Genomic DNA, 13,486 nt, shown 5'->3' with positions numbered 1-13,486 from the left:
GATCTGGTGTATTGTTTCTCGTCGGAAGGCATGGGCCAAAGCGCAGCGTGGTAAGTGTTCATGATATTTTATTTCTTAAAAAACACTTGAACAAAATAACAAAGTGAAAAACCGAAACAGTTCTGTCAGGTGAAGACACTAAACAGAAACTAACATCCCACAAAACACAGGTGGGAAAAAAGGCTGCCTAAGTATGATTCCCAATCAGAGACAACGATAGACAGCTGTCCCTGATTGGGAACCATACTCGGAAAAAAACAAAGAAATAGAAAACATAGAAATAAAGAAACTAGAATGCCCACCCTAGTCACACCCTGGCCTAACCAACATAGTGAATAAAAGCCTCTCTATGGCCGGGGCGTGACATCTGGATACTGCTTTACAGCAGATTTCTGCTGCGTTAGTAAAGATGTGATCAATACATGTTGATGATTTATTTCCTGTGCTGTTTGTAAATATCCTGGTAGGTTGACTGATAACCTGAACCAGGTTGCAGGCACTGGTTACAGTTTAAAGCTTTTTCTTGAGTGGGCAGCTTGATGAGAGCCAGTCAATAGTTAAAATCACCCAGAAAATAAACTTCTCTGTTCATATCACATCCTGTAGGTTTCGTGAGGCTGTGTAAACATGCACACCTACCTCAAGCACATCTTACTGTAATATAACACCTTACCTCAAGCACAGACAGCATATCATAAATATAACACACCATACACCTGTTGCTTATGATGCTAATTTTGTCATAAAATAACAGGAAGTGAGAACATTTGAGTTTGAAGTTGGGGTCTTGGTATTATATATATATTAGATATTTGGGTATTAATTCTGCGGTGAACAAGTCATACAGCCGTCATCTGGAGGTTCATCCACCCCCTGATCCATCTGGAGGTTCATCCACCCCCTTCTCCATCTGGAGGTTCATCCACCCCCTGCTCCATCTGGAGGTTCATCCACCCCCTTCTCCATCTGGAGGTTCATCCACCCCCTGATCCTGCTCCATCTGAAGGTTCATCAACCCCCTCCTCCATCTGGAGGTTCATCCACCCCCTGCTCCATCTGGAGGTTCATCCACCCCCTCCTCCATCTGGAGGTTCATCCACCCCCTCCTCCATCTGGAGGTTCATCCACCCCCTCCTCCATCTGGAGGTTCATCCACCCCCTCCTCCATCTGGAGGTTCATCCACCCCCTCCTCCATCTGGAGGTTCATCCACCCCCTCCTCCATCTGGAGGTTCATCCACCCCCTCCTCCATCTGGAGGTTCATCCACCCTCTGCTCCATCTGGAGGTTCATCCACCCCCTCCTCCATCTGGAGGTTCATCCACACCATGCTCAAACTGGAGATTCATCCACCCCCTCTCCATCTGGAGTTTCATCCACCCCCTCCTCCATCTGGTGGTTCATCCACCCCCTGCTCCATCTGGAGGTTCATCAACCCCCTCCTCCATCTGGAGGTTCATCCACACCCTCCTCCATCTGGAGGTTCATCCACCCCCTGATCCTGCTCCATCTGGAGGTTCATCCACCCCCTGCTCCTTCTGGAGGTTCATCCACCCCCTGATCCTGCTGCATCTGGAGGTTCATCCACCCCCTCCTCCCTCTGGAGGTTCATCCACACCCTCCTCCATCTGGAGGTTCATCCACCCCCTCCTCCATCTGAAGGTTCATCCACCCCCTGATCCTGCTCCATCTGGAGGTTCATCCACCCCCTGCTCCATCTGGAGGTTCATCCACCCCCTGATCCTGCTCCATCTGGAGGTTCATCCACCCCCTCCTTCATCTGGAGGTTCATCCACCCCCTCCTCCATCTGGAGGTTCATCCACCCCCTCCTCCATCTGGAGGTTCATCCACCCCCTCCTCCATCTGGAGGTTCATCCACCCCCTTCTCCATCTGGAGGTTCATCCACCCCCTCCTCCATCTGGAGGTTCATCCACCCTCTTCTCCATCTGGAGGTTCATCCACCCCCTTCTCCATCTGGAGGTTCATCCACCCCCTTCTCCATCTGGAGGTTCATCCACCCCCTCCTCCATCTGGAGGTTCATCCACCCCCTCCTCCATCTGGAGGTTCATCCACCCTCTGCTCCCTCTGGAGGTTCATCCACCCCCTCCTACATCTGGAGGTTCATCCACCCCCTTCTCCATCTGGAGGTTCATCCACCCCCTCCTCCATCTGGAGGTTCATCCACCCCCTCCTCCACACTGACTCACCTCTTGGGCAGCAGGCGTTCATTGGCCAGGTAACCATTCTGGTGTGTCTCCTTATTGAAGTCTCCAAACTTGGCCTGTACAGAGTAGGAGGCCAGCAGAACAGCAGACTCTGGAGGGCAGTACACCTCATCAGTTATGATGTCCTCCTTCACCTGGAGGTGGGAGACAAACGTCTGGATCATGTGGGGGAGGGGGGTCTGTGTGTGTGTGTGTGTGTGTGTGTGTGTGTGTGTGTGTGTGTGTGTGTGTGTGTGTGTGTGTGTGTGTGTGTGTGTGTGTGTGTGTGTGTGTGTTACCTGCAGGAAGAACAGTTTCTGGGTGCTCTCCTGGATCAGCTCCTCAGCCACGTCCTCTGGGTAGAACTTGGCCCGGAAACGGAACTGAAGAGGATTCTCTTTCTTTACTTCCTGGGCTATCACCTGGGGGGGGGGGGGGGGGAGGAGAGGAGAGGAGATGAGAGGAGAGGGGAGGATCCGGCAGAGAGGAGAGGGAGACAGGAGAGGAGAGGAGAGGAGAGAGGAAAGGGGAGGAGAGGAGAGGAGAGGAGAGGAGAGGGGAAGAGAGAGGAGAGGATGGGAAAGGAGGGGAGAGAGGATGAGAGGGGAGGAGAGGGGAGAGAGAGGAGAGGATGGGATGGGAAAGGAGGGGAGAGAGGATGAGAGGGGAGGAGAGGGGAGATAGAGGAGAGGGAGACAGGAGAGGAGAGAGGAAAGGGGAGGAGAGGAGAGAGGAGATGGGAGAGAGAGGAGAGGAGAGAGAGAGGAGAGGATGGGAATGGAGGGGAGAGAGGATGAGAGGGGAGAGAGAGGAGAGGGGAGAGAGAGGAGAGGGGAGAGAGAGGAGAGGATGGGATGGGAAAGGAGGGGAGAGAGGATGAGAGGGGAGAGAGAGGAGAGGGGAGAGAGAGGAGAGGGGAGAGAGAGGAGAGGATGGGAAAGGAGGGGAGAGAGGATGAGAGGGGAGGAGGAGAAGGGACAATGGGGGAAAGGGAGGGTGGGTGTGGTTATGATATGAGTAACCCCCATGTCAGTGGTATTCAACGTCAGGGGAAATAGCAGTGGGGTTGCCAAAACATGTATTTATATTAGGAATAAAATACAAAGAATACAGATGAATGTTTGGGACAATATACACACGTTTTTGAGAGAGATCATTTGAAAAATAAAATGTTATTGAGTAAATGTATTGGATGCAATGAATTGAAGGTTATTTGTTGATTAGTAAAGCTTAGACCGAGTTCATTCACCCAAGCTGCATAAGACAAATACATGTATTCACCAGCGGTAATATATATAGACCCCAATTTGGGTGGACTCTCTCTAAACATTGCATCCTTATTGCTAGGCAGGAAGTTAAGTGATACGGGCAACAAACTGTTCCTTCTCCCTTAATGTGACCTGACCTCGACCCCCTTCCTCACTAAACCACATCTCTCCACCCTTATCAGTGCCTGCAACCATGTGATCGTCTTTCCTTCACTCGATACATTCCCAGCTTAACTGCCTCCACCATATACCTTCCTCCTACAGATACCCATTAACTTCTGGTGTGGAAACCAGACCATGGCTCCCCCTCATGTCTCTAGTATAACTGATGATTAACAATATTTAAAGTTTAGAAATCCGAACCAATCAATGTAAAAATTGAAATTTAGAGAGTTTAAGGTTGTGTCATTAGATTTGGAGTTGGGGTGGGGTTAAATTCTTAGGGAAACAAATGGGGTCACGAGAAATTATTACGGAAACAAATGGGGTCACGAGAAATTCTTACGGAAACTAATGGCGTCGCCATGAATTCTGACGGAAACTAATGGGGTCGATCATGAATTCTGACGGAAACTAATGGGGTCGACCATGAATTCTGACGGAAACTAATGGGGTCGACCATGAATTCTGACGGAAACTAATGGGGTCGACCATGAATTCTGACGGAAACTAATGGCGTCGCCATGAATTCTGACGGAAACAAATGGGGTCACGAGAAATTCTTACGGAAACAAATGGGGTCACGAGAAATTCTTACGGAAACAAATGGGGTCACGAGAAATTCTTACGGAAACTAATGGCGTCGCCATGAATTCTGACAGAAACGAATGGGGTCGATCATGAATTCTGACGGAAACAAATGGGGTCGACCATGAATTCTGACGGAAACAAATGGGGTCGACCATGAATTCTGACGGAAACAAATGGTGTCGCCATGAATTCTGACGGAAACTAATGGGGTCGACCATGAATTCTGACGGAAACTAATGGCGTCGCCATGAATTCTGACGGAAACTAATGGGGTCGCCATGAATTCTGACGGAAACTAATGGGGTCGACCATGAATTCTGACGGAAACTAATGGGGTCGCCATGAATTCTGACGGAAACAAATGGGGTCACGAGAAATTCTTACGGCAACAAATGGGGTCACGAGAAATTCTTACGGAAACAAATGGGGTCACGAGAAATTCTTACGGAAACTAATGGCGTCGCCATGAATTCTGACGGAAACAAATGGTGTCGCCATGAATTCTGACGGAAACTAATGGGGTCGCCATGAATTCTGACGGAAACTAATGGCGTCGCCATGAATTCTGACGGAAACTAATGGGGTCGACCATGAATTCTGACGGAAACTAATGGCGTCGCCATGAATTCTGACGGAAACTAATGGCGTCGCCATGAATTCTGACGGAAACTAATGGGGTCGCCATGAATTCTGACGGAAACTAATGGGGTCGACCATGAATTCTGACGGAAACAAATGGTGTCGCCATGAATTCTGACGGAAACAAATGGGGTCGACCATGAATTCTGACGGAAACTAATGGGGTCGACCATGAATTCTGACGGAAACTAATGGGGTAGCCATGAATTCTGACGGAAACGAATGGGGTCGACCATGAATTCTGACGGAAACTAATGGGGTCGACCATGAATTCTGACGGAAACGTATGGGGTCGACCATGAATTCTGACGGAAACAAATGGGGTCCCTGCCTGAAAAAGTTTGAATACCACTGCCCTACACAATAAATCAGTGGTTGGTTCCATTGCTATGTCTAGAATGGAATAAATGAGAGCCGTAGTGTTTGAAACCATTCCATTCAAATAAACACGATTTGTGGCCTTAGGACAGTTCCTAACATTCCAGTGTACTTCTACAGTACATAACTGTGAGCTATGTATGTCAGACGGCACTACGTATCAACAGCTTTGTGTTGATTTATCATTTAGGTGTCACTGTGCAGCTTAATAAGGTGTAGCCATCATAATTCAGATAGCAAGTGTCACGTTCTGACCATAGTTCTTGTGTGTTTTATTTGTTTTAGTGTTGGTCAGGACGTGAGCTGGGTGGGCATTCTATGTTGTGTGTCTAGTTTGTCCGTTTCTATGTTTGGCCTAATATGGTTCTCAATCAGAGGCAGGTGTTAGTCATTATCTCTGATTGGGAACCATATTTAGGTGGCTTGTTTTGTGTTGGGGTTTGTGGGTGGTTGTTTCCTGTCTTTGTGTTCTGCACCAGATAGGACTGTTTTCGGTTTTCACATTTATTGTTTTGTTGCTTGTAGTGTTCACGTTATTCTCTTTATTAAATCATGTTGAACACTAGCCGCGCTGCGTTTTGGTCCTCTCCTTCATCCCAGGAAGAAAGCCGTAACAGGAAGAGGGTAAAGTCAAAGAGCAGTGAGTCGGATTTCAACCTGTAACCGCTGGATCACACATACCAACTTACTTTTTTATCAAACTTCAGCCACGTTTGGAACCCTTTGGTGTTAACGAACAGCAGGCCGAAGTACCAGAGCTCCCGCAGACCGACCGTTCTGGACACCTGGAGAAAACAGAGGAGACGGAGAGAGAAAAAACTAAAGAAACGTTTTACACTGGAGAGACGTGACACTGACAAATATAGATTTTTTCTTGTTCACCTTTTCCTACAACATGGTCATTATAATGAGATGGGATAGTTAGTGAGGGTTAGGGTTAGTTAGTGAGGGAGTGTGTGTCTGTGTGAGAGAGACTTAGTGAGTGAGTGAGTGAGTGAGTGAGTGAGGGAGGGAGTGAGTGAGTGAGGGAGGGAGTGTGTGTGTGTGTGTGTGAGAGACTTAGTTAGTTAGCTAGTTAGTTAGTTAGTTAGTGAGTTACCGAGGAGGTGTGTGTGAGAGAGACTTAGTTAGCTAGTTAGTTAGTTAGTGTGTGTGTGTGAGAGACTTAGTTAGTTAGTTAGTTAGTTAGTTAGTTAGTTAGTTAGTTAGTTAGTTAGCTAGCTAGTTAGTTAGTTAGTTAGTTAGTTAGTTAGTTAATTAGTTAGTGAGGGAGGGAGGGAGGGAATGTGTGTGAGAGAGACTTAGTTAGTTAGTTAGCTAGTTAGTTAGTGAGGGAGTGTGTGTGAGAGAGAGACTTAGTTAGTTAGCTAGTTAGTGAGGGAGTGTGTGTGTGAGAGAGAGAGAGAGTTAGTTAGTTAGTGAGGGAGTATGTGTGAGAGAGACTTAGTTAGTTAGCTAGTTAGTTATTGAGGGAGTGTGTGTGTGTGAGAGTTAGTTAGTGAATGTGACCTGACCTGTTCGAACAGCTGTTTGCCGGTGGTGCTGGGAAGAATGGAAAACTCCAGCTCAGCATCCATGGTGGTGACCCGGACATTGACCTGGACATTCAGAATCACAACCTGCTTTATTCACCAGCTACATTTCCATGTTACCAGGAATTGTGACCTGATCAAGCATGAGTTGTAGCGATGAGACAAGATAGTAATTACTAGCAATTGGATACCACGAAAATTGGGGAGAAAATGGGATAAAATTAAATAAAAATTCATTCAAAAAAAAAAATCAGTGCTGACATTTCCTTGCATGACACAGAATACACAGAAACGACTTGTCTGTAGGTACAAGCTTTCTTCTCCCAATATACTCTGTTGAATGATTAAAACCCTTTACAACTTCAAAAGGCTTTGTGCAACTCAGTGACTTGAAGTTACTTTGAGGTGATTTGGGGATAAGGTTCATCGAGGTTTAGGTCATTCATTCTCTCATAGTTGATTTAGTCAGCCGACGTTAGTTAATAGTGACTGTAGCTGTGTATACAGAGACAGAATGTAGATGGCAATCTACTCTAGTCCATACACCTACTTTCAAGGTAAGGAAACATAAATAATGTCATTGTTTAAGGTGAACTATACCTTTGAGGTGCTGCTGTGAAGTCATTTCCTCATAAACCATCTCTAATTGCTAACTACTATCTCAGTAGACTTTGGACTAGCAGGGCCTGCAAGGTTAACATAACAAAGCATTCGACGCTTGCCAAAGTACAGATCTCTCTCAAGAATAACATGAACCTCAACGTATAGGGGTGGGCAAGTTTTACGAGGTGGTAGAAGCCAAATATGCCCCTACACTGAGGGACTGCCCTTACACTGTTACTGAGGGACTGCCCTTAATCTGTTACTGAGGGACTACCCTTAATCTGTTCCTGAGGCACTGCCCTTAATCTGTTACTGAGGGACTACCCTTAATCTGTTCCTGAGGCACTACCCTTACACTGTTACTGAGGCACTACCCTTACACTGTTACTGAGGGACTACCCTTACACTGTTACCGAGGGACTACCCTTACACTGTTACTGAGGCACTACCCTTACACTGTTACCGAGGGACTACCCTTACACTGTTACTGAGACACAACCCTTACACTGTTACCGAGGGACTACCCTTAATCTGTTACTGAGACACAACCCTTACACTGTTACTGAGGCACTACCCTTACACTGTTACTGAGACACAACCCTTACACTGTTACTGAGGCACTACCCTTACACTGTTACCGAGGGACTACCCTTACACTGTTACTGAGACACAACCCTTACACTGTTACTGAGGCACTACCCTTACACTGTTACTGAGACACAACCCTTACACTGTTACTGAGGCACTACCCTTACACTGTTACCGAGGGACTACCCTTACACTGTTACTGAGGGACTACCCTTACACTGTTACTGAGGGACTACCCTTACACTGTTACTGAGGCACTACCCTTACACTGTTACTGAGGGACTACCCTTACACTGTTACTGAGGCACTACCCTTACACTGTTACTGAGGCACTACCCTTACACTGTTACTGAGACACAACCCTTACACTGTTACTGAGGCACTACCCTTACACTGTTACTGAGACACAACCCTTACACTGTTACTGAGGCACTACCCTTACACTGTTACTGAGACACAACCCTTACACTGTTACTGAGGGACTACCCTTACACTGTTACTGAGGGACTACCCTTACACTGTTACTGAGGGGCAACCCTTACACTGTTACTGAGACACAACCCTTACACTGTTACTGAGACACAACCCTTACACTGTTACTGAGACACAACCCTTACACTGTTACTGAGGGACTACCCTTACACTGTTACTGAGACACAACCCTTACACTGTTACTGAGACACAACCCTTACACTGTTACTGAGGGACTACCCTTACACTGTTACTGAGGCACTACCCTTACACTGTTACTGAGGGACTACCCTTACACTGTTACTGAGGGACTACCCTTACACTGTTACTGAGACACTACCCTTACACTGTTACTGAGGGACTACCCTTACACTGTTACCGAGGGACTACCCTTACACTGTTACCGAGGGACTTCCCTTACACTGTTACCGAGGGACTACCCTTACACTGTTACCGAGGGACTACCCTTACACTGTTACCGAGGGACTACCCTTAATCTGTTCCTGAGGCACTACCCTTACACTGTTACTGAGGGACTACCCTTACACTGTTACTGAGGGACTATCCTTACACTGTTACTGAGGGACTACCCTTACACTGTTACCGAGGGACTACCCTTACACTGTTACTGAGGGACTACCCATACACTGTTACTGAGGCACTACCCTTACACTGTTACTGAGGGACTACCCTTACACTGTTACTGAGGAGGGATAGACAGATATCACTATCACTTCAAGCTGCAATATTTAACTTTTTGGGCACTCCAACCAAATTCACATAGAAATGTGTGTTATAGATCTGTCATTCTCATTTAAAGCGAGTCTAAGAAGCTGTAGATCTGTTCTATGTGTTATAGATATGTCATTCTCATTGAAAGCCAGTCTAAGAAGCTGTAGATCTGTTCTATGTGTTATAGATCTGTCATTCTCATTGAAAGCCAGTCTAAGAAGCGGTAGATCTGTTCTATGTGTTATAGATCTGTCATTCTCATTTAAAGCGAGTCTAAGAAGCTGTAGATCTGTTCTACATGCTCTATTTCTATGCTTCCCGTTCTTAAATTTTACTTTTGGTTTTGTACACCAGCTTCAAACAGCTGAAAATACAATATTTTGACGTAAAATATATTTCACAGCAGTTTATAAATAAGGAAAGAGTATGAAACAGGATGGGTATTGCAACAGACTGCTTCTTCAATACAGACCAGATATCATAATTCGATTTTCTGCCATGGAAAACTATTGTAGCCAGAGAGATTGTGCATTGTTGAAAAGATGTCTTGGCTATTTTCAGCCAAGACATCTTTTAAGGTACAGTGCTTTCGGAAAGTATTCAGACCCCTTGACTTTTTCCAAATTTTGTAACGTTACAGCCTCAGCAATCTACACACAAAACCCCATAATGATGAAGCAAAAACTGTTTTTTAGAATTTTTTGCAAATTTATTAAAAATAAAAAACAGAAACCCCTTAGTTACATTCAGACCCTTTGCTATGAGACTCGAAATTGAGCTCAGAGGCATACTGTTTCCATTGATTATCCTTGAGATGTTTCTACATCTTGATTGGAGTCCACCTGTGGTAAATTCAATTGATTGGATGATTTGGAAAGGCACACACCTGTCTATATAAGGTCCCACAAGTTGACAGTGCATGTCAGAGCAAACACCAAGCCATGAGGTTGAAGGAATTGTCCGTAGAGCTCCGAGACAGGATTCTGTCGAGGCACAGATCTGGGGAAGGGTACCAAAACATTTCTGCAGCATTAAAGCTCCCAAAGAACACAGTGGCCTCCATCATTCTTAAATGGAAGACATTTGGAACCACCAAGACTCTTCCTAGAGCTGGCTGCCCGACAAAACAGAGAAATCGTGGGAGAACGGCCTAAGTCAGGGAGGTGACCAAGAACCCGATTGTCACTCTGACAGAGCTCTAGAGTTCCTCTGTGGAGATGGCAGAACCTTCCAGAAGAACAACCAACTCCAGAATACCCCACCAATCAAGTCTTCATGGTAGAGTGGCCAGGCGGAAGCCACTCCTCAGTAAAAGGCACATGACAGCCCGCTTAGAGTTTGCCAAAAGGCACCTAAAGACTCTCAGACCATGAGAAACAAGATTCTCTGGTCTGATGAAACCAAGATTGAACTCTTTGGCCTGAATGCTAAGCGTCAAGTCTGGAGGAAACCTGGCACCATCCCTACGGTGAAGCATGGTGGTGGCATTATCATGCTGTGGGGGATGTTTTTCAGTGGCAGGGACTGGGAGACTAGTCAGGACGGAGGGAAAGATGAACGGAGCAAAGTACAGAGATATCCTTGATGAAAACCTGCTCCAGAGCGCTCAGGACCTCAGACTGTGGCGAAGGTTCACCTTCCAACAGGACAACGACCCTAAGCACACAGCCAAGACAACGCAGGAATGGCTTCAGGACAAGTCTCTGAATGTCCTTGAGTGGCCCAGCCAGAGCCTGGACTTAAACCAGATCGAACATCTCTGGAGAGACCTGACAATAGCTGTGCAGCAACACTTCCCATCCAACCTGACAGAGCTTGAGAGGATCTGCAGAGAAGAATGGGAGAAATTCCCCAAATACAGGTGTACCAAGTTGTAGCATCATACCCAAGAAGACTCAAGGCTGTAATCGCTGCCAAAGGTGCTTCAACAAAGTAGTGAGTAAAAGGTCTGAATACTTATGTAAATGTGATATTTCATTTTTTATTTATTTTTTAAATAAATTATCAAACATTTCTAAAATCCTGTTTTTGCTTTGTCATTATGTGGTATTGTGTGCAGATTGATGAGGGGGAAAAAACGATTTAATCCATTTTAAAATAAGACTGTAACCTACCAAAATGTGCAAAAAGTCAAGGGGTCTGAATACTTTCCGATGGCACTGTATATAATATATGCCATTGATATGATACAGATGCTGCATCTTAATTTGATCATGTTTCAAGTCTGACATTTGAAAGGTGAAATTACAAACTTTAGAAGTATTTTAAACCTTGCATACCACTACAAGTTTGCATTTCCTGCATGGTAGGAAAATGTCTGCAACAACAGGGCTATCAAATTAAGATATGTCATCTGTACATAAAGAGGTGCAGGGCCAGGCAATAGAGCAACACACAGAACAGTACTTTTGTACCACAATCTCTCTCTCTCTCTCTCTCTCTCTCTCTCTCTCTCTCTCTCTCTCTCTCTCTCTCTCTCTCTCTCTCATAACTGTTCCCTGAACCTTGACAGAGAATTGAAGCGTTGGCTTTCTGCTGTGTTACACAACCTCTTTATAAACTTACCCTCCAAACACGCCCCAGCGCCATAAAGATAAACCCATCTGAAATTGTGCAACACCTGGAACGTCGGCCTGCACCACCTACATGTTTCCTAACACATCACCGATATATACATGCTGTTCTTTATTAGTCTGATCATATCTGACCATTTAAAACAGCTCTACATTTCCTAGCAAGTCACCATATACTCACTATGAGCATACTGTATATGGGCTCGATCTATATGGTACACCTTCTATGCTACACTTTCTATGCTACACTTTCTAGTCAGGCACAACAACAACAAAATATTATTTAATTGATCAAGAGGATTTGGGATTAGAGATGAGATTCCAATCCTCCCTGGGTAACCCTAGGTCTCATCTCCCCTCCCTGGGTAACCCTAGGTCTCATCTCCCTGGGTAACCCTAGGTCTCATCTCCCTGGGTAACCCTAGGTCTCATCTCCCTGGGTAACCCTAGGTCTCATCTCCCTGGGTAACCCTAGGTCTCATCTCCCTGGGTAACCTTAGTAACCCTAGGTCTCATCTCCCCTCCCTGGGTAACCCTAGTAACCCTAGGTCTCATCTCCCTGGGTAACCCTAGGTCTCATCTCCCTGGGTAACCCTAGGTCTCATCTCCCCTCCCTGGGTAACCCTAGGTCTCATCTCCCCTCCCTGGGTAACCCTAGTAACCCTAGGTCTCATCTCCCTGGGTAACCCTAGGTCTCATCTCCCCTCCCTGGGTTACCCTAGGTCTCATCTCCCCTCCCTGGGTAACCCTAGGTCTCATCTCCCTGGGTAACCCTAGTAACCCTAGGTCTCATCTCCCTGGGTAACCCTAGTAACCCTGGGTCTAATCTCAAATTGTACCCTATTCCCATTATAGTGCACTACTTTTGACCAGGGCCCGTAGTGCTTGGTCAAAAGTAGTGCACTATATAGGGTATACAGTAGGGTGCCATTGGGGATACAGCCTTGGAGTATTTATTATAGTGTTGAAAGCTTTATCTACTCTGACTCTTCAGAGAAGAATGTCACAGAAATGACGTCAGATGGATGTTAGACTGACCCCTGCGATCAGACTCTCTCAAGGAGTGCTGTTGCTACGCTCCCAGTGAAACTCCATCAACAGAATACCTTCCCAAGGTTATTGCTATTGTAGTGTTTGTTTAAGACACACAGTACCTTTTATGGAACCGAGACTGAGCCACGTAAAACTAAGCACCCATCGCTGATAAAAAATGTCAATGGCTACGTTATCAAAAATGACATCGTAAGGATTCCAACAGAGAATCTTCATGATTCGAGAACTGCTGTGCAAAAGCCTTAGCACACAGCGAGAGCTAATCTATGGTTAGCCAGTAATGCCTACCTTAGCAGTCATGAGTCAGAGACCTGTGGGTCAAACTCTGGGGTTTAGTTAATAAGTAAGGCCGGGTAGGGCATCACACTTAAAATGGACTCTGGGATTTCTTTCAACAGAAGATGGCTTCCTTCCGATACTGTTATCTACACAAGACAATACTCATCCACTGCAGCCTTGGCCTATAGATATATTACAAATGGTGCATCTCAGTCACCATGAGAACATTGCTGAAATAGGGGGGGAGAGTCATATTATCATTCAATACAACCATTTTACTGCTCTGAAGGAAAATCCTCCATTGTAGAGAAACTGAATACTTTTACAGAATTATTAGTGAATTATAACATTGTCAAGGAACTGAGTTATATATGAACTAATTATTATATGTTAAATAATTATTATATATTCAAT

At 45.7% G+C, this 13,486-nt stretch overlaps 1 protein-coding gene across 1 annotated transcript in view; it reads right to left on the bottom strand.

The window, feature by feature from the left end:
- ezra (ezrin a) overlaps positions 1 to 13,486 on the bottom strand; it is a 46,619-nt gene that overhangs the window by 32,310 nt on the left and 823 nt on the right. The window contains exons 2-5 of the mRNA XM_055865637.1: positions 6,756 to 6,839; positions 5,931 to 6,026; positions 2,506 to 2,628; positions 2,210 to 2,361 (exon numbers count right to left, since the gene is read on the bottom strand). Of these exons, the coding sequence (XP_055721612.1) occupies positions 2,210 to 2,361; positions 2,506 to 2,628; positions 5,931 to 6,026; positions 6,756 to 6,839 (455 nt within the window). The remainder of the gene's footprint in view (positions 1 to 2,209; positions 2,362 to 2,505; positions 2,629 to 5,930; positions 6,027 to 6,755; positions 6,840 to 13,486) is intronic.

This window comes from Salvelinus fontinalis, chromosome 16 (genome assembly GCF_029448725.1).
Source record: "Salvelinus fontinalis isolate EN_2023a chromosome 16, ASM2944872v1, whole genome shotgun sequence".
Taxonomy (NCBI): Eukaryota; Metazoa; Chordata; class Actinopteri; order Salmoniformes; family Salmonidae; genus Salvelinus; species Salvelinus fontinalis.
This window is presented reverse-complemented; position numbering and strand designations above follow the sequence as displayed.